The following is a 20,722-nucleotide window of genomic DNA, read 5'->3' on the forward strand; positions in this document are numbered from 1 at the left end:
AACCTAACTCTCAGTTTTCATGATATCTTCCTCTGTCCACCTTAGACAGAGGCCTGGGCTCCTCTGCTTCTTACAATCCCAACACCAGGAGAGACAGCAGAGAGACGAAGTGGTCTACGTGTTGGGAGCCCTCTCGGTTCCAAAAGAAAGATTCACTTTGGTGTTTAAGGGAAAACTCTTCTGACTGGGTGGTGGAATCAAAGACTCAGTCATAGGAAGCTTGTTAGCTTTTGGTGTCCTCAAACATACAGTATCATTCTCCTCACTTTCAGATAGAGCAACTGAGGTCCAAAGAGATGGGTCTGAAAGGTGATATAATAAAGTCTCCCTGTTTCCAAGGTAACCTCTTTCTACTGCCCTCCTCTGCGGAATACTTCCCCATCCGCAGAATGGCCATCACTCTTGCATACTGTGTTAACTTAGACGCCACAGTCACAGTCGTCACTTCTTTACAAAGTTCCTGGGCTGCAAGACCAGTTATGCAGGTGCTAAAACTTTTTGGAGGGCTTCCCTGGTGGCGCAGTGGTTGAGAGTCTGCCTGCCAATGCAGGGGACACGGGTTCAAGCCCTGGTCTGGGAAGATCCCACATGCCACGGAGCAGCTGGGCCCGTGAGCTACAAATACTGAGCTCTGCGCGTCTGGAGCCTGTGCTCCGCAGCAAGAGAGGCCGCGACAGTGAGAGGCCCGCGCACCGCGATGAAGAGTGGCCCCCGCTTGCCACAACTAGAGAAAGCCCTCGCACAGAAACGAAGACCCAACACAGCCAAAAATAAATAAATGAATAAATAAATTAAAAAAAAAAAAAAAAAAACTTTTTGGAGAGGGACAGAAGGAAGGTGTTGGAGGAAGCAGTAGCAGGATAGTCGTCTGAGAAAACTTCATGAATGAATGGATTATTTCACCTGAACAATTCGGAGGAATTGTAAGTGCAAAATTAGACTAGTCTGAATAATGAACAGTTAAGTCTATGGGCTGCTACCGACCCCTATTTGGAATTATTTGCAGCTATGGGCCTGTGCTTTATGGTGCCTAAGCGATGGTCTCATTGCTACTGGGAAGTAAACATTTCCGTTTTGCAAACATTTGCTGGAAAAGCAAGTATTTTTCAACTGCAAAGAACACCTGAAGAATGTCAGGGCACAGCTAGGGGATATACTTACGGAATTTGTGCAGATTGATGCTGGTTGGTGCAAACAGCACTGAGAAGGAAAGAGACTTGCTCCCTGCACTCTCCTGGGGATATCCTGCCACATCTGGCTCCCTGGAGGCCCAGCGCTGACCTGCCTGTAACATCACCGTGGCCTGCAACTCAGGGCAAAAGCTGATTTTATTACACACTATTTGGTCATCTCCACCAGCTCCTGGTAGCTGTAAACAAGTACCAGGCATTGGCAGTCTGCCAGGGGGAGAGTTGTCAGCAAGAGAGAAAGAAGGCGACCTGCTTCTCCCACTGAGGCTATGGGGTAAGTAGAAAAAGAGGTCAGTTTCAGGTTTGGCTTACCGTGCATATTTGCTTCCACCAGGCTGGCTCCTGGTCTTTTGCAGGTGGCAGAGAACTGTCCTTACCTTGATCAGACACCGGCCCTGGGGTACAGTTGAGGTTTCAGCCTGGAGACCCTGAGGGGAGCCAATGCTTGAGGGTGACAGCTGCTTCTGTGAGGGCTTCTGCTTGACCAGGGTCCTGGGGTTTTGTGGGGTGTGAGTGGGGTGGGCAGTGACTCACAGCAGCAGCAGTCTGTACCAAGAGACAGCCTCCAGTTCCCAGAGCGGAAAGGCAATGAGGCCAAGAAACACTGCCATCATTTAACAAATGAAGATGCACATTGCAGAACAGGAGCTGAACACGCAAAGGAGTTTGGGTTTTTTACTGCCCTCCCTCCTCCCTGCATTTGGACAGGTTTTCCCTGCTGTGATTATTCCTCATGAATCGTCATCCATAGAAAGCGACTGAGGCAATGGAGAGTGAATAATGAATCCCCCAAATGGTCTTTTGTGTCTCTGCCTGGAGGGTTTTCGAAATAACTTGCATTTTCATCTCTCTGACTTAGAATCACAGAATTTGGGAACTGTAAAGGACCTTATAGATAATCAGGGAATTGTGACCTCATGGAGAGACTAGAAGTCAAGCTCTGTGGGTCTGAACCTCCAGTCTGTCACTGAAAATAGAGCTAGCTAACATTTATTGAGGGCTTTCCTTGTGTCAGGCACGCATCTGTTCTTCCCAGACCCTCGGAGGCAGGGCTCCTATTGCCTCTGTTCTGCTGGTGAGGAAGCGATGAGGAACCAGAACTCCCCTCGGTTCGCCCAGAGGCTCTGGCTTCAGAACCCATGCCTTCTGTCACTCCAAGGCCTCACCATGTGGACTTGAACACGTAATTTAACCTCGTTGTGTCTCAGTTTTCTCCTCTGTGATCTCTGACAGTCTGCATTTCACACCCAAGCATATGACTTTACAAGTCACGAGAGTACAGCCCAGAAATGTTAAGTGATTTGCCCTAAGTCACCCAGGTCGCTAATAGCAGAATCAGCAAAGGAACTCAGATCCAGTGATCTTCCCTCCCCTGTCCCTCCCACCCTCCGCCTACTCCCCGCCGAGACCTCTTTCCCCTCCATCACACTTTGGTAGGTGTTTCTAGAGGAATCCAACTCCTTGCCTTAGAGATCTCTTCTATGATCTCAGATCGATAGGTTGGACGTGTTGGGTTTGCCTGCGGCCAGTCACAACACCAACGGTGAGTTCAGGAAGCTGGTGATATTTGTCCAAGTACCTTTGACCTATCTGCCTGCCTGCTCTTTGCTATCTTTTTCAGGTCAAGAGTGGTGATGAAAACCATGAGGGAAGAGCACGGCAATGCCATGTCTGGTGTGGCCCATACATACTCTCCCCTGGTGGGTGCTGTTTCCAGCTGTTTGTCCTCATCAGGCAAATGTTACCACCTGGTGCCGGCTCTCTCTCCCAGCTTCCTTCCTGGTGGCAGTGGTTGAAAGCCTGCTCCTCTCTCCCCTTCCCTCTGTCCTTTGTCCTCCCTGTCCCAGGTTCTGATCATTAATTGGCGTGTGATGAGTGTGCCTTGGAGGAGGTAGGGGTCAACAGGGTCTCCAGTAATCACTATGCACTGTCTTTGCCAGCCTCCCCATCCCAGTGTCTTCCCTACGGAAAACAGATTGGAAAAGGGTGGAGGTGTCAATAAACAAATCATTGGAGTGCATGGAAAGTGAGAACAAGGGAATCCTGGGGAGGCATTACTCTATTCACAGTGGCACTGGGTACCCATGCATGTGTGTGAGTGCGTGTGTGGCTCACACACTCTGAAATGAGCTCTCACCCGCTGGTGAGTGGAAAATTAGCTTTGGCAGGTGAGGAACTGGGTGACAGGTGAGGAAGCCAGCAGGGTATCGGTGTTATCTGTCTCCTACTGCTGTGTGCTGGTGTTGCTAACAATATCTCGCCCACCCCCTTCCTCTCCCTTAACTTGTAATTAGGTGGAGTGGAAATCACTCGGGAGGGCTTGGGCAGGTGGGAGAGTGATATGAGTACCTTAGAATGGCCTCGTGACCTTTGGAAGCCAGCCGTGTGCTTTGCAGGTGGGCTGCCCCAAGCCAGGTGGGAACTGGCATTTTCCTGATGGCCCATGAAGCAAGCTGTGTGGTTTACATTTCTCTGGTGGGTGGGAGAAGAGATGGCAGTCCAGGGACTAAGTCCTGGGAAGTTCCATCAAATGACATAAGCTGGAGGTGAAGTGAGCCAGGACGGGCAGGTGGGAGACCTGGGGGTCTTAGACTGGCTCCGCTGCCCATCTCTGCCTGCTAGTTGGCCCTGTAATCCACCCCCGTGCCTCAATTTCTCTGACTGTAAAGTGAGGAAAATAATCTCACTGCCACCTGCCTGCTGTGAAGGTAAAGTGTAAAGGCCCTTTGAAATGTCAAGAACACTGTCATTGGACAGTGCCAAGGGAATTCGCAGAGCCTACTGAGCGGCGGCAGTCTGCCTCTGCGTCACTTTCACAGCCTGTGCTCTGACAGGTACTTAGGCATCTCACATCCATAAATCTCATCTCCTATCTATAGTCAGCAAATAAGGGAAAGGGCAGGCCGCTGCTCTGCTACCATCTGATCTTTCTGGGAGGGAAGTAATCTGTTGGGATACACCTGGTTCTGCCTCTCCCTTTGAGCTCAGTCATCGGTGCCCGGCCTGTCAGTTTAATTTAACAAGGTTGAGGGAGAGGTTTGATTTAATCAAACCAGTTGCTGTATCCATTCTGCTCAGAGGTCCCTCAGTGTCACCACTGAGGCTCAGATTAGACAGTGACAATTACTTCTTCTTCCCTGACTTTGCCTCCCCCTCCCTTTCTCTCCCTGGAGGGAACACGGAGGCAGATCAGTCTCCTGGGACCTAAGAATAGATGCGGGAGGATCACAGGAGGGAAGCAGACTGGCCTCAGAAAGCCCCTCTCGTGCCTTGTTTAAGTCTGAGCAACCGCCTGAGGGATGAGGGGAGCAGCAAATTTGAGCAGAGCCGCCTGGAAAGGCTCAGGGCTGCCTGAGGACAGAGCTGTGCCATCATCATCAGTGCCATCGTGGATGGCCTCCGAGATAAAACCAAGCTCCCTTGCTGTCAGGAGGCTGGGTGGAGGGCGGGCCGAGGAGGTAAGGTGCGGTGTGCTCTGCACGCTCCAGACAAGAATTTATTTCCAGTTTGTCAGCCTGGATTCTGGGGTCTCCAGAGCCGGGAGGCAACAAGAGAAAAATGGTGAGGCTCCATCCATCTGAGTCTCTGTGGCTCTGTTCTCGGCATGAAAGCAGCAGTGACAGGAGGAGGCTGTGTGGATGTGGGTAACTATGGTGTTGGGGGGAGGCAGGTAACGGTGGTGTGTGTGGGGGTGTGATGTGTATGGGAGTGTCTGTGGCTGGGGAGCCAGGCAGGGGGGTCTCTGGTGCAGATAGGTCAGGCTTAGGGAGTTTCGAATTCCAGAACAAACCTCTCTTGCCACTTAACTCTTTCCTTTCCCTCCTTCTCCAGGAAGTGGGTGCTCGGCACCTCTTGTTCTCTTGAGCAGCTCACAGGAGAGAAACAAAGTCCTCTTGAAGGGGAGCCCTCTCTTGGCGTGATGGAAATCTTTCCTTTTGCTCATTTGTGTCACATTCTTCCACCAGGCCGGGCAACTGACAGATGCACCCTTCCCCGGGCCCCTTTCAGAGTCCCCTCCCTGCCATTGGTGTCTCACCCAAATAACCAGCAGACGCCACCATCCACAGGAGCTGCGCATGGTTAGCAGAAACCCTTCCTGACAGCTCCAAAGAGAAGCCCTCAAATGCGTATTCTATTGGGTGCATCTCATTGTTGCTGACAGCCGCTTTATCAATTAAATTCCACATTCCCCGTCTTCGGAGACGCCACAAACCTCCCTACCTAATAAATCACAGGCCCCCAGTTATTGTTAAATGTCCCATCAGTCTCTAATAAACTCCCTGCCAACAGGGGCAGGTTATTTATTATGCTGACTGGACAAGAATGAATTGGGCCCCATTCTCAGCAGAAGAGCAAACGTGACGCCTTCCTCCCTAAAGACGGAGGCTGTGGTATTAAATGGGGCAATTAATCAACGTGGGCCTTGGGCAGAGGGGAGTCTGGTCTAGAGAGAGGGAGGATGGCCTGGGGTCCTTTACTGAAAGCCAACTAAGCAAGCCCCCACGGTGAGAGCTAAGCCGCGCAGAGTACAGGAACCTGGGCCTTTCCTGCTTCTTCCCCTCTCCTCATTCCTGTTTGAAAAGGTACTGAAGACACAGTCACCCCATAGGCCAAGGGGCACATATGAAAATAGTTATTCTCCACGTTGAAAGGCAGCTGCATAGGACTGAGCAGGGTCGTGAAAAATTCTGTCCAGAAGGCCAGATATTGTTATTTAATAAACTTGATGTAACTTAAGTTTATTGATGGTGCTATAGTCCACTGAGCAGATGAACTGAAGAATATAGGAGGGAATGTTCCCCTTGCCTGGGAGAGAGAACTAGGAAACATGTGCTCAGTCACTGTTTGCTGGCTGAGCAGCACACAGGTTAAGCACTGACACTCAGAAAGCAGTGAACACCCAAAAGACCCAGGGGTTGTTAGGTGTGAGAAACTGTTATAAAGTGGGCCTTGCAGTTACGACCTCATACTAGATCCCAAACTGAGATGATGCTCTGCCAGTTACAATCCAAACTCCTCAGCTTTGTCACTGACCAAGGCTTAGTCTAGACTTCCAATTGTATTTCTATCGCTACATAACACTATCCTCCTTTGGGCGAGCATAACACGTTAATTTTATGTTCCTTATGGTGGCAGACAAGGTCCTCCATACTATGGGACCAATATATCTCTGCAACCCTGTTTCCTGGTCAGCGCTGCCACACTTGCCTCCGTTCATGCTAAAGCTCATACCTTACCGTATCTACTATGGTTTCTCATGCTTCCACGCCTTTGCACAGACTGCTCCTTTTGCCCAGAATATCTTTCTAACTTGTCTGCCTGGTGAGCTTTCCTTCCACCCCCACTGCCTGATGAACTCCACATCTATCCTTCAGGATCAGCTCAGAAAATCACCCCCCCCCCACCCCAGTGCTTCAAGGGACTTGAGCATTGTCTCCTGGTGCAGCTATCTTGGCAGAAGTGCTAGACTCCAGGGATTAGGAAAAGAGTGACCCGGGCATGGAGGTTTTCTTATAGTTCCATGCATGCTTTAAACCACTCTGATTTGGGATGGGGAGAGAAGAGCATAGAGAAGAAAGCTATTGGTCTCTGAATACCAAAAGCTGCTTTTCTCAATTTTTCAGATGTCCTCACGCTCTCCCACATGACAGCCACACTTTGAGCCGCTAAGGCCCTGAAAAATGTCAGTACTGCATGTACTTTTACACCACCTTGTGTTATTTGAATATTTCCTCCTTGGCCAGAGCTATCCGTCTGCATGTATCTTTCTTCTTGAGGGCAAGTGCTCTGCTTATTTGGTCCCAGTTTTGCATCTCCAGCATCTGGCTGATTCGTATTATCCGTTTAGAAGATTTCTGCTGAAAGAATGAATGAAGAGATGTTTGCAGATTGAATGCAAATAATAAGGTTGCCTACCCTTTGTTGCTTTGAGGATCAAATGAGAAAAAGTGGCTATAAAAATCTTAGGGCCTTCCCTTCTTTCCACATAGTCCCACGGATCCTCACATTCGAGGGGGGACACCTTATGTCTATGTTTTTGTTTACATTATTTTCCTTTCCTCTGGGTGCAGAAACTTCCATTGTGAAATCATTGCCTGGGACCATTTGAACCTGAAAATCCATTCCGAGTCTACCTTTTACTCCCACTTCTTCAATTCACAGGAATCCTTCCCCCCTCTACCTTCCAGGTACATAAGGTGAGGAAAGATTTTCCAAGTAGACAGAACAGCATACAAAGAGGCTGGGGTCCCATTGTGATTTTATCCTGAAGGAGGCCAGCAGGCAGACAACAGTCCAACTGGTTTCTGCGTATGTTACTCTCATACCTTACCTGGTTATTAAATGATCTCTTACCTTTATGTTTTATTTTTATGGCACTAAAAATTACGACCAACAGCATTATTACAGTTTTTAACTACTGAGGAAAAAAATTGTATTGATTTGTTTTTAGCTATAGCAATATAATTTATGACTAGTAACATAACTGCAATATTTGGGCAGGGGAACCATTCAGGAGGTTGTTGTGATAGCTAGGACCTAAAAGGTCCTAAAATAGGACCCTTAAAAGGGACCTAAAATAGGACAGACGCTATGGAGACTGGAGAAGAAATATGGATGCGATATTTGGAAGCAAAATTACTTGCCCTCAAGTAATTGTTAGAAAGGGGAGGGATTTCCCTGGCGGTCCAGTGGTTAGGACTCAGTGCTTTCACTGTCTGCCATGGCCCCGGGTTCAATCCCTGGTCAATCCAAATCCCCCCCCCCCCAAAAAAAAAGAAAGGGGAGAGGGATAGTGGAAGGTGGAGTCAAGAATAATTAATTCTCAGGTTTGGGATTTAGGGATTAAGTGGATGAAAGAGGTGGGGTAGGTACTAAGAGGAAGTCTGGAACCTTTACTGCCCACTCCCAACAGGCCCCCTTCTTTCATATGAACAGCTGACATTTTCTCAATGTTTTGTAAATTTATAAGAAAAATGCATCTGAGAATACCTTTCCAGTGGGATTACCTTGCCAAAGTCCTCCTACCTCCTTTGGAATCTGCATCATCACCGTGTGTGTGTGTGTGTGTGTGTGTGTGTGTGTGTGTAGGGAAGTGTGAGGCTGGTGAGAGATAATGACCAGAATTATGATATAATCTTTAGATTTGTAATTGTGAATATTAGGTTCCAAAAATACTTAATTTGGAGTTATGACTCAGACTTTGTTATAGGAGCTCATTTATTCAATAAATATTGAGCACTTACTCTGTGTCAGATTGTTTTTTCCGATTAGGCATACTGCAGAGAACAAAAGAGAATAGGTCCTTGTCCTCATAGAGTGGGGGAGACAGACAATAAACGTATGATTTCATCTAGTGATAAGCGGAAAAATAAAGCAGAACAAGGGAATAGAGAGTGATGGGAAAGGCTGGGGAGCTGCCAGGATGGGGGAGCTACCTCAGAGTGTTCAGGAAAGTCCTCTTTGAAAAGGTGGTATTTGAGCAGAGACCTAAAATAAAGTGGTAAAGACTGCTGTCATCCATGAGATGGTGGTGGGGAGGGATAGGAGCAACACATAGAAAATGTTAAATTTGAGCTATTAGATATAAAGTGGAGGTGTTGAGAAGGGAGATGGATGTACAAGTCTGGAGTTCAGAGGAAGGTCGGAGGTGTAGATACTAATGTGGGAGTTGTCAGTTCAGTTGCTGGTTCCAATTCGATTTGCTTTTATCAGAGCTCAGCGTGTGTCAGGTACTGTGCTAGGCGCTGGGAACGCAGAGATGAAAGCACACAGATATATACCTGGCAACGTGGTCAATCCCAAATCTCGCTGTACTTCGGGCGCTCTCTGCGAGCACAGGAGGAGGCAGCGAGTTGGGGCGGGACACGGTGGGGAGCCGGAGGAGTTGACCGCCGAGCCGAAGTCCGGAGGCTAGGAACGTGACGCACTGGGCTCTTCACAAAGGCAGCATTGTGAGGTCAGCAACGCGGGCGCAGGGCGGGGCAGTGCTCCCACCGTGAGCGCGCGGCGCCCTCTGTAGGCCGCAGGCGGCGACACACCGGTAGCCTCAGCTTTCCTCCCCTCCCTTTTCCCGCCTTCCTCAGGTCACGTTTTTTTGTTGTTATAGCTGTTTCCGAGTCTTTCTAAGCCTCCGACTTCCGTCCCTTACCCCTCCTCTTCGAGGCCGGGAGTGTCAGTGTCTTCGCAGGAAGACTGCCAATAAAGTTTTTCCTCTTCTTGTTCTCAGGCTCCACGCCTCGCCCCAAGTACCGCGAGATCCGGCGGCGCGGCTAGCATGGCGGCGGCTTTTGAAGCATCGGCGGCCTTAAAGACCGTGGAGAGCGCTATGCCGGCGGAGCGCGTGGCTGCGCAGTTAGCGGCCCCGGAGCCAGCCCTCCGGCCAGTGCGGAGTCTGCGGACGGCTCACGACATCAACGGTCCGCGGACCCGCACCGGGGACGTACTGCTGGCGGAGCCGGGGGACTTCGAGTCGCTGCTGCTGTCGCGGCCGGTGCTGGAGGGGCTGCGGGCGGTTGGCTTCGAGCGGCCGTCGCCCGTGCAGCTCAAGGCCATACCGCTGGGGCGGTGCGGACTTGGTGAGGGCTGGGGCCCTGGAGGGGTCGCGAGGGCCGCAGGAGGGGGCGGCGGCGGCCAAGCCCGTGGCGAGGGCCGGGAAGGGCCCAGAGCGGCCGTCTTGCAGGGCTCGGCCCAGGGCAAGACACCGTACGCACGCGAGCCTCAGTTTCCTCCTCTGTCAAACGGAGGCGCAGTATTGAATTTGGAGATAGTTGAGGTCCATTCCACGCTGTCACGTGGTTCTACGTTTGGGAATATAAACGGCAGGAAAGATCTCAGATGAGATCAGCCTGGATTAGGGTAGGCCCTCAATCCAGTGACAAGAGTCCTTATAAGAGCAGGGAGAAAGGCAGAGAAGAAAGCCATGTGAAAATGGAGGCAGAGATTGGAATTACACAACTCCAAGCCAAGAAATGTCTCAGCCGTCAGAAGCTGGAAGAGACAGGAAGGATTGTACCATAGAGCCTTAGGAGGGAATGTGGCCCGGCTGATACCTTGATTTCATATTTCTGACCTCCAAAACTTTGAGAAAATAAATTTCTGCTTTCTAAGCCAAGAAAAGAAGAGAAACGGTGGAGGTTCAGGGAGGAGGCCTGTTTCTGGATATGGCCACATGCATGTTTTAGAGTTAACTTAAAAACGAAGGTGGTTAAGGATGTGATCTCTGGAGGCCTGTCTAGTTCTGGAATTTCATGTTGGTACCTAAGCTTCTTCAGTCAGTCCTGGCTAATGATAATTTTTTTTTTCCTCCTCAGATTTAATTGTTCAAGCTAAGTCTGGCACTGGGAAAACCTGTGTATTCTCCACCATTGCTTTGGACTCTCTTGTTCTTGAAAACCTAAGTACCCAGGTGAGTTTAGCTCAGAGGACCCAAGGAGGGTATGTTATGTGGATTTACTACAGGTCAGATGAAATACCAGTAGCTCCTCAGAGGTAGAAATGAATGATTGTGTTAAGATATATGAAAAGTATACAAGTAAAGTAGATACTTAGGCTGGTGAGTGGTGTTGGTGTGGTTAGTGACCAAATACACGCTATTAGTGTTAGAAGTTTAGAGATTTCTGTTATTACTGCGTGTTAAATAAAATAAGTCTGCCATGTGTGTCAATTTTGTCATTACTTGAGAATACAGATAGGGATTCTTTATTCTTTTATTTGCTCACTAGATTGTGGTGAGGTTTAGCATTTGACCTGATTAGTGGTAATGAGGTGTTTGGCTATTGTAGGTAACTGCATGTGGTTCTTACAGTGAATGTGTTATACTGATCTCCCACCTTCTGGGTTCTCTCAGAGTAGGGTCTAAGAGGGCCTTACCCAAATTAACAGGAGATTTGGGTTTGGAGATCATTTTTTCAGCAGAGATTTGTTGAGCCCATGTTATGTTTAAACAGTATGCCAGGCATTGGGGATATAAAGATGAATCAGGTATGACCCTCATAGTCTTACTTTGTGGTTTAGTAGTTACAGCAGGCTGTATTTCAAGTTCTCAGTCATGTATATCTGATGATGACTCTTCAACAGTGTTTTTTAACCCAGATACTCATATCTGGGTTAAAAAACACTGTAAAGCTTTTTGAGTCCTGCCTTATGTATTTATTCTACCGACTTGTTAAAGGTATATTTTATGTTGTTTTTAGATTTTGATCTTGGCTCCTACAAGAGAAATTGCTGTACAGATACATTCTGTTATCACAGCCATTGGAATAAAAATGGAAGGCTTAGAGTGTCATGTGTTTATCGGAGGGACTCCATTATCACAAGACAAAACCAGACTTAAAAAGTGTCATATTGCTGTTGGTTCTCCTGGTAAGATATCAATGCTTGTTAATAACTGAGGCTTTTAAGCGACTGAACACTTTTATATGGCAATAAGAATATGGCAATCTTTGATAATTATGGTAATTATTTTGAGGATTAAAAATGAAGAGCATTAGATTAGTGACATATAAACACATGACTGGATTACTAACAGGATTTATGAAATTTCTGTTTCTAAGGATGTTTAAGAACAAGTATGGGATAGGCTTCTGAGCAGAAGAGGAATGAGATGATTTCAGAAAGCCCTTCTAAGCCATGGGATGGGATTATTCTTTGCTTCAGTATTAGTCCTTCGGTCATGAGTCACTCAGAATCATAATCTAGCATTCAGTGCCTTACAAGTCTTTTGACAGGAAGTGTTTATTTTCCATACGTATTGGTGATGAAATGTGAGGGAAAAAATAATGGATTTAGGGAAGATCAGAACTCAGGATTTCTAATTTATGGTTTAGTGTGTAAAGAATAATGAGGGTTGGGTCGGGAAAGTTAGCAATTCAACCTGTAAGTAGAATAACAACATTGGCTGAAATTTGCACGGATTTGGTGCATATGAATATTTGAATATTTTTTTTCTGGACTTTAGGCAGAATTAAACAACTGATAGAACTTGACTACTTGAATCCAGGCAGTATACGTCTCTTTATTCTTGATGAAGCAGATAAGCTTTTAGAAGAAGGCAGCTTCCAGGAGCAAATAAAGTAAGAAAAATAACTAATTTGACTATTAAAATGGTGCTCCAAAGTATCTGTCTTTTGCTTTTCTAGGTGGTGATTATCATCTGAATAGTTTCCATGGTGTGTGTGTTTTTCTTTTATTTTGCAGTTGGATTTATTCTTCCTTGCCTGCCAGTAAGCAGATGTTGGCAGTGTCAGCTACTTACCCTGAATTTTTGGCTAATGCTTTGACAAAGTACATGAGAGAGCCCACTTTTGTAAGACTAAATTCCAGTGATCCTAGTCTCATAGGTGTGTACAGATATTGGATATTTAGTGGGTTGGTTTGTGATATTCTGGAGCTTTCCTTTGCTAAGTTGGCTTTTGCTTTCATATTTGCTATAGAAAATATGTTCATTTTAACAGAAGACTCTTCTTTGTAGGTTTGAAGCAGTACTACAAAGTTGTCAGTTCATACCCTTTGGCCCATAAGATTTTTGAGGAAAAGACTCAGCATTTACAAGAATTGTTCAGCAAAATTCCATTTAATCAAGCCTTAGTCTTTTCTAATTTACACAGCAGGTAATGTACCTTAAAAAGTCATCTGGGGGGCTTCCCTGGTGGCGCAGTGGTTGGGAGTCCGCCTGCCGATGCAGGGGACACGGGTTCGTGCCCCGATCCGGGAAGATCCCACATGCCGCGGAGCAGCTAGGCCCGTGAGCCACGGCCGCTGAGCCTGCGCGTCCGGAGCCTGTGCTTCGCAATGGGAGAGGCCCGCGTACCGCAAAAAAAAAAAAAAAAAAAAAATTCATCTGGGGAACTTGTGAAATGAAAGGATAGGTGTGGGGCAGTATTTGTAAAATTATAACCCTCTGTGTTATTTTTCATAGAGCACAACACTTGGCTGATATCCTTTCTTCTAAAGGCTTTCCTGCAGAGTGCATTTCAGGTAAGTTCATCTGTTAACTTTAATCTTTGTTTAGTATCCTGACTTGAAGCTTCTCCAAAGTCAGGAGGAAGAGATACCACTTCCTGAGTTGTCTTGTGAGTGTGAGGTTACACTGAGTCTTCAGAGTAAAAGGAATTTGAGGTTTATTTTTCACTGGGATTTGTCTCTTTAAGAAGTATGTACTAAAAAACTAGAAAACTGGAGTTATATCCACAAAGAACTTAATAACTTTACAAAATAGAGCCTGTCTTTGTTATCTTAAGATAAACATTGTAAAAAAATGCAAAGAATTGCTAACTAAATTGACTTTTACAGTCTTGTGGAAGGCAAAACTGATTCATTTTTGACACAAAGCTAAATTATTACTGTTGACCTAGGAATGAAAGATTTAAAGGAATTTTTGATAAGTGAGATCCTTTTTAGAGTTTTGATTGCTATCTCAGCTTAGTTTTTAACCTGTTAGCATAAGCTCATTTAGTCGTGGTATATTATGAGATACTGGGGAGACTTGTTTTCTGATGGGCCAGTATTTGGATGATAGATCACACTTCAACACCAAATTGGTAAACAGCTGGTTAAATCAATATTATTTTCCTAAGAATTGTTAAACCTCATATGGCACTTTGTAGATATAATGTTATATCTGCAGGCATAGCCTAGTCACCATTTAAAATTGAATTTCTAGTTGATTGCCTAACCATATTTTAGAAGATTCTGACTTTAGGTTTTTGTTTCTGACGTTAGTTCTTAACCTAGATTTGCATATAAGGACAGAGTTAACTTTGGTTGTTAAAGCGTTAAGACTGGCAATTATGATTTCTGATTTTTGTGGATTTGATAAATGTATGTTCACTTGTTTTGGGTTTTTTTGCGGTATGTGGGCCTCTCACTGCTGTGGCCTCTCCCGTTGCGGAGCACAGGCTCCGGACGCGCAGGCTCAGCAGCTGTGGCTCACGGGCCCAGCCGCTCCACGGCATGTCGGATCTTCCCGGACCAGGGCACGAACCCGTGTCCTCTGCATCGGCAGGCGGACTCTCAACCACTGCGCCACCAGGGAAGCCCTGTTCACTTGTTTTTATATGACTTTCTTTCTGGGTCTTTTTAGGCAACATGAATCAGAATCAGCGTCTTGATGCTATGGCTAAGCTGAAGCAGTTTCATTGCAGAGTCCTCGTTTCCACAGATTTGGTAAATTTCCTGTTCAGTTTGGGTGACTAATCAATCTGGACATATGTTCTGTTATCAAATGTACAGATTTCATCTATTATTTTAGGTGGGTGTAGCTGACAAGAATACCAGAAGATAATTGTCTTTCCAGTGCTGGGGAATATGATTTCTTCCTAAAAATGTCTTCTGTATTTTTATCTTTATTGTTGAAATTAGTCATTAGAAATGAATTTTCTTTTCCTTTGCTCCTAAATATCCTCCTTGCTCTTGAATATCCTCCTATTCTTAATTTGGCTCTTGGTTATACTGAATAATATAGTGTGCCATGCAACGGCTAATGCACACAAACAACTGTTCTGTTCTTCAAGACTTCCCGTGGAATCGATGCTGAGAACGTGAATCTGGTTGTAAACCTGGATGTTCCATTGGATTGGGAGACATATATGCATCGGATTGGCAGAGCTGGCCGTTTTGGTAAAAAAAAAAAAAAAAAAAAAAAAAAGGAAAGAAAAAAGTTTGCGTGCTTTCTTTAAGGGGAGGAAGCTATAATGTGACAGGTGGACTTGAAGTGTCATTTATGTGAAAATGATTTACTACTTAACATTCCTTCTGTGCTTTAGGTACTTTGGGACTGACAGTGACCTACTGCTGTAGGGGAGAAGAAGAAAATATGATGATGAAAATTGCCCAGAAATGTAAGATCAATCTTCAGCCTTTACCAGGTATATTTTGTCTGTTTCATTTTGCTTTCAAAATAATAATGATAGGCCTAATAAAAATAATAGCTAACATAGAGTACTTATGATGTGTTGGATACTGTTCTAAGTATATATGTTAACTCATTTAATTCACACCACAATTACGTGAGGTATGTGCTATTATTATCTACCTTTCGTAGATGAGGATATTGAGGCATAGAGAGGTTAAATATTTGTCTAAGGTCTTACAGCTAATAAGTAACAGGGAGAAGATTGCAAGCTAACTAATGACACATGAAAAATGAAAAATATTTTCCTACTGCATTAACTCCATATTTTACTTTGTAGCCCTGCAATTTGATTTTATCCTTTTATATCAAGGGATGTATTTTACCTCTTATGTTGCTATGAAGGTAATTCTTGCCATACTCCCCTTTGTCACCATGGAGAAGGAATAGTATCTTTAATTGGGACACTGTTCTGAAAATGTTGAAGTGTTTTCTTTTGATTTTAATGAATCATTTATCAAGCTGCTTTTTTTTTAAAATTTATTTATTTATTTTTGGCTGTGTTGGGTCTTTGTTGGGTCTTCGTTGCTGCGTGCGGGCTTTCTCCAGTTGTGGCGAGCTGGGGCTACTCTTCATTGTGGTGCGCAGGCCTCTCATTGCAGTGGCTTCTCTTGTTACGGAACACGGGCTCTAGGCACGCGGGCTTCAGTAGTTGTGACACGTGGGCTCAGTAGTTGTGCCTCCTGGAAGTCCCCACCCAGTTTTTCAGGGTTTCTAAAAAAGTTTTCAAGAGATCATTAATAGTTTCAAACATGCATTGTTTCCAAGATAGCAGTTTTAAAAAGCAGCTTGGGGCTTCCCTGGTGGCGCACTGGTTAGGAATCCACCTGCCTGTGCAGGGGTCACGGGTTCGATCCCTGGTCCGGGAAGATCCCATGTGCTGCAGAGCAACTAAGCCCATGCACCACAACTAATGAGCCTGCGCTCTAGAGCCCATGAGCAATGCAGTCAATCAATAGAGCCCAATGCAATCAGTCAATCGATCAATCAATACACAAACAAACAAACAAACTTATTTAAAAAAAAACCAAACTCCTGGGTGGAAATACGGTTTATTTGCTATACAACTGACCCTTAAACAACAATGGGGGTGGTTAGAGGCGCTGAGCCTCCATGCAGCATAAATCCCTGTATAGCTTATAGTCAGCCCTCCATATCTGCCTTTCCACATCCACTGATTGAGCCAACAGCAGATTGTGTAGTACTATTGTACGTATTGGAAAAAATCTGCGTATAAGTGGACCTGCGCAGTTCATACCTGCAGTTCAAACCCGTGTTATTCAAAGGTCAACTGTATATGTTAATGCGTGCATGTTAGTGTGTGTATATATATACGTTGTATAGATACATAAATGTATACTTATATAGTGTATACATGACCTTCTAGAAGATGGACTGTGTAGTTATTGAGTAAATATAACAATGAATATTTTACCCATTTATATTTAACTCCTTTAGTGATTTTTACAAAGCTAGATGAAACACAGGTTTGGGAGTACTGTGAATTTTAGTAGTTTTGGCTTTGTGATAACTCATTTTCACATATTTTTTAAATTGCTCTAAGCTTATGTCCTGATTTACAAAATATTTGTTTTTAGAGTAGATGGTCTTTAGGTTCTCTGTCAGTTCTAAGACTATATTTTGTTAATTCTCTCTATGTATAAGTCTATTGGTGATCTTTATAGTTATAAATAATGGAAAAAGTAAATTGAAAATTGGTACAAGAGAGTTAGGACTTGTGGTAGGACTCAGTATCATAACATCTAGTGATAAAAATAAGATTTGCCTTTGGTTACCAGAAAGTGACATATTTGGATCTTTATGAAAAGTTAACAGAGCCCCGAAATGATGAGAAAATGATATTTATAGTGTTAGATCTATACTGGACTAGGCACTTGTGTGACAACAGACTGTTCGGGTGAGTTGCCTGGAGCAGGATTAGGAGGGAATTGGCCTGAATGATAGGTCTCCGCAAGCAAGGGATGGCACCTTAGTAGGAATCCATGTTTAGTTAGAGGGTCTGTTCAGTGAAGGATCAAGAGCCCCAGCTGAAGAATCCAGATCTGAGGGAATGAGTAGTGGGTACACATACATGGAACACCACTAGCAGCAACAGACAGGTGAGGTCTTTGTAAAGCAGGGCCTCTGTGTACTTAGTCTGCCTAAGATGAAAATTGGTCACACTTTGGAAAGATCTGAGTGCAGGTGGAAGCAAGTTGTCATGCCTGGATGGGATAGGAAATTTATAGAGTTAGAGCCAGCAAATTTTTTTAAGCTTACAAGTGCCATTGGTACCACAGATCTTTTCACAGTCATCTGGCTTTTTTCCCCGTGGAGGTTTTTTTCCTCCACCGTTGAGGGCAGTGATTTCTCCCTGGTAGAATATAGGGTGGCAGATTTACTTGGGTACAGGGTTGCAGTTGTAATATTTCCCAGTTGGTAAGCTTTGGGGAGCACAATCCATTTTCTAATATCTTGTTTTGCTGTTATCAGTAGTGAGATAATGGGGAGGAGTTGGGGAGAGGGAGACGAGGAAGGATGGGAGAATCGCTGTAGAGGCATACCTCACTCCTAGAATAAGCTCTTTTCGAGTGAGGGGGTATGGGATGGGTCTTTTATATTTTTGGGCAAATTTCTTTACTGCAAGTTTTGCTTAGGTCTTTTAAAATCTAATATATTAAGCTTCTTAGTATAGTGTTAGTATATTTTGTTTCTTAATCTTATTTGACTGTGGGAAGCTTTATTAATCCATTCAGAAAATGCTGGTCTAGAACAGCTCGAGAATTTAATACTTTTATAATTCCTTTTATGTAGATCCTATTCCTCCTGGTCTGATGGAAGAATGTTTGGATTGGGATGTGGAGGTTGAAGCTGCCATGCATACATATGGCTTAGCAAGTATACCTACACAGACCCTAAAACAAATTCAAAAAATAGAGAGCACCTTTCAAACTCAGAAAGTTCATGGTAACCACATGGCTTCATCTAGAAATACTTCTGTATCTGCGCTGTCAGTCAAATCAAAAAACAATACCAAACAAGAGCTTCCTGTGCAAAGCCACTCAGAGTGTGGAATTGTAGAAAAAGCCACGTCACCAAAAGAACTGGGCTGTGCCGTACAATTGGAAGAGCAAAGGAAGAAGTCTATTCAGACGTCTGTTGAAAACTCTACTAACAGTCAGCACCAAGTCAAAGAAGCTTCTGGGTCACTCCCCAAAATTCCTTGTCTGTCTTCCTTTAAAACCCATCTGCCATGTACTTTGACTTTTGCAGAATTGATGGAGGATTACGAACACTATATTAAAGAGGGGTTAGAGAAACCTGTGGAAGTCATCAGACACTACACAGGTCCTGGGGATCAGACTGTGAATCCTCAAAATGGTTTTGTGAGAAATAGAATTACTGAGGAGAGAGTGCAGGTATTGGCAAGTAGTAGCCAATCTGGAGACTCTGAGAGGGACAGTGATTCTTACAGTTCAAGGAGTTCTTCCCAGAGCAAAGGAAGTAAGTCATGCTTGGAAGGTTCTTCTGATACTCAGCTGAAAGACTTGGATTCTAGTCCTGTGGGTGGCCATATCTCTTTGGAACAACCTCTGAATGGAAATGACACCCCTCATCTAGTAGAGTATCAAGAATCACCTGAAATCAAAATAAAGACAAGGCATAAAGAGGGAGCTAACCATAACCAGAGAGCTAAGCAGAGCCAGAGAAGCCTTCCCAGGCGGTCTTCCTATCGATTGCAGACAGAACCCCAGGAAGGTGGTTGGTATGACCACCATAGGGAAACACATCCGAGTTTTTCTGACACCTATCAGGACTATGAGGAGTACTGGAGAGCTTACTACAGGGCGTGGCAGGAATACTATGCTTCTGCTTCTCAGTCGTATTATTGGAACGCTCAGAGGCATCCAAGCTGGATGGCAGCCTATCACATGAATACCATTTATCTACAAGAAATGATGCGTGGCAACCAGTGATTATAGGCTGTACGTCACGCCATCTGGGGATATCAACAAGTGATACCTTTGGATTGCCATCCTTGACCTGTAGTAGAGTGGCATATAGTGGCATTTTTGAGGAACTGGAGAAGTTTTGAGGCTTTCTACTGGGACACATCTAGTTTTCAGATTGTTTTGACCTAAATCAACCTGATTCGGGTCAGATGAATTATCTTCTTTAAAGAAACTTCCTGGATGAGATTCTTGAAAGAAAATTTGGGGGACATAGAGCTAAAGGTCCCAGGGTGCCATTTTCTATAAGCTGTTCCAAAAAGAAACACTTAAAAAGACTTATATACCACTGCTTGCTTAAAAGAAATAAAAACAGTTGAGATTTGAAAAATAATGCTAGTTTATGCCGTGGAGTTCTTTCCAAAAGTCTTGGGCTACATTTCCATAGAGGTGTGTTCTTGTAGAAATTTGTAGCATGGTAGAACAGAAAGCCCCCTCTCCTTTTAGGTTTAGGCAGGAAGGAATAAACATTGCTTCAGACTTTCCTGAAGGTCCTTGATTTGATGCTGTTTGCTTCCAGTAAAAATATTTATTACCAGTAAAAATAGAAACTTAGCCAAGTGTGTTGACATGTTTATTGTTCATCTTTTGAATATCTTTTGTCTTTATAATTGTGGAAGCTGTGGGTTTTTTTGTTTTTTTTTTTTTTTTTGCGGTACACGGGCCTCTCACTGTTGTGGCCTCTCCAGTTGTGGAGCACAGGCTCCGGACGCACAGGCTCAGCGGCCACGGCTCACGGGCCCAGCTGCTCTGCGGTATGTGGGGTCTTCCTGGACCGGGGTACGAACGTGTGTCCCCTGCATCAGCAGGCGGACTCTCAACCACTGTGCCACCGGGCAAGTCCTGTCTGTGTTTTTGATGTGCATTAAATAGCTAAGGATCATCAGTAGTGGCTGTCTTGTTTTTGTTTCTCAGGAAAAGGAGCAGCTCTTAATCTTTGTTGATTTTTGGATCCTTTTATGAATCTGATGAAAGCTATAGATTTGTCCCAGAAAATTTCTCAATCTATAAACAAGAATAGTATATGTAATTTCACAGGGTTCATAGACCCTTTGAAGCCCATCTGTGGAACCCAGGTTAAGAACTGCTGTACTCTGCTGGTAGGCTAAGGGAAGTTTCTAGCATTTTTCTGAGATGCTGTATCTGTAAATTATGATTTAGATAAATGGAAGTTACATATTCTTTAATTTCTTCTCTGTAGCAGTTCTTTTATGAATATACGATTGGTTCCCAAACTTCTCTGTGAACAGATTTGTGGTGAGAGAACCGAGTATGAATAGAGATATGTATTTACTTTTTAAAAGTGAAGGGAAGCTCTCCTTTCCTGTGTGCATACTTGTCTAGGCAATATAAACACTTTCCCCCACGGCTGTCAGCAAACATCCACAGCCATTGTCATTTACTGTCTGACACTCACATAACACAGCCCTAAACTGTTTTAACTTAGATTCCTGTCATTTGGGTTGGGCAATGATATGCTTTATTTACATGTATCATTATTGTACATGTATTGCCAAGTTAGAGTGAATTAATTAACACTGCAAATCCATAATTAGGTCCAGAATGTCATTAAAAAGACTTTAATTACATGTTTAAATAAGATCTTGTCACTG

The 20,722-nt window shown here is 44.6% G+C and overlaps 1 protein-coding gene across 1 annotated transcript; it reads left to right on the forward strand.

Moving 5' to 3' along the window:
- The first annotated feature begins 9,455 nt into the window (after positions 1 to 9,455).
- DDX20 (DEAD-box helicase 20) lies at positions 9,456 to 19,441 on the forward strand. The gene is made up of 11 exons (XM_065881281.1): positions 9,456 to 9,766; positions 10,502 to 10,596; positions 11,384 to 11,552; positions 12,148 to 12,262; positions 12,387 to 12,529; positions 12,661 to 12,799; positions 13,108 to 13,166; positions 14,272 to 14,354; positions 14,702 to 14,807; positions 14,954 to 15,055; positions 17,914 to 19,441. Exons 1-11 carry the CDS (start codon positions 9,466 to 9,468, stop codon positions 19,074 to 19,076), a joined length of 2,475 nt encoding a protein of 824 aa, XP_065737353.1. The 5' UTR covers positions 9,456 to 9,465; the 3' UTR covers positions 19,077 to 19,441.
- Positions 19,442 to 20,722: the final 1,281 nt, after the last annotated feature.

This window comes from Phocoena phocoena, chromosome 1 (genome assembly GCF_963924675.1).
Source record: "Phocoena phocoena chromosome 1, mPhoPho1.1, whole genome shotgun sequence".
NCBI classification, from domain to species: Eukaryota; Metazoa; Chordata; class Mammalia; order Artiodactyla; family Phocoenidae; genus Phocoena; species Phocoena phocoena.

What these genes read in the sequence shown, in the direction of transcription:
- DDX20 (XM_065881281.1), top strand. Translation starts at nt 9,466, where the DNA reads ATGGCGGCGGCTTTTGAAGCATCGGCGGCCTTAAAGACCGTGGAGAGC. An exon ending in AGCTTCCAGGAGCAAATAAA is followed by an intron (nt 12,263 to 12,386) that starts GTAAGAAAAATA and finishes TTTATTTTGCAG; the next exon opens with TTGGATTTATTCTTCCTTGC. An exon ending in TGGCAGAGCTGGCCGTTTTG is followed by an intron (nt 14,808 to 14,953) that starts GTAAAAAAAAAA and finishes TCTGTGCTTTAG; the next exon opens with GTACTTTGGGACTGACAGTG.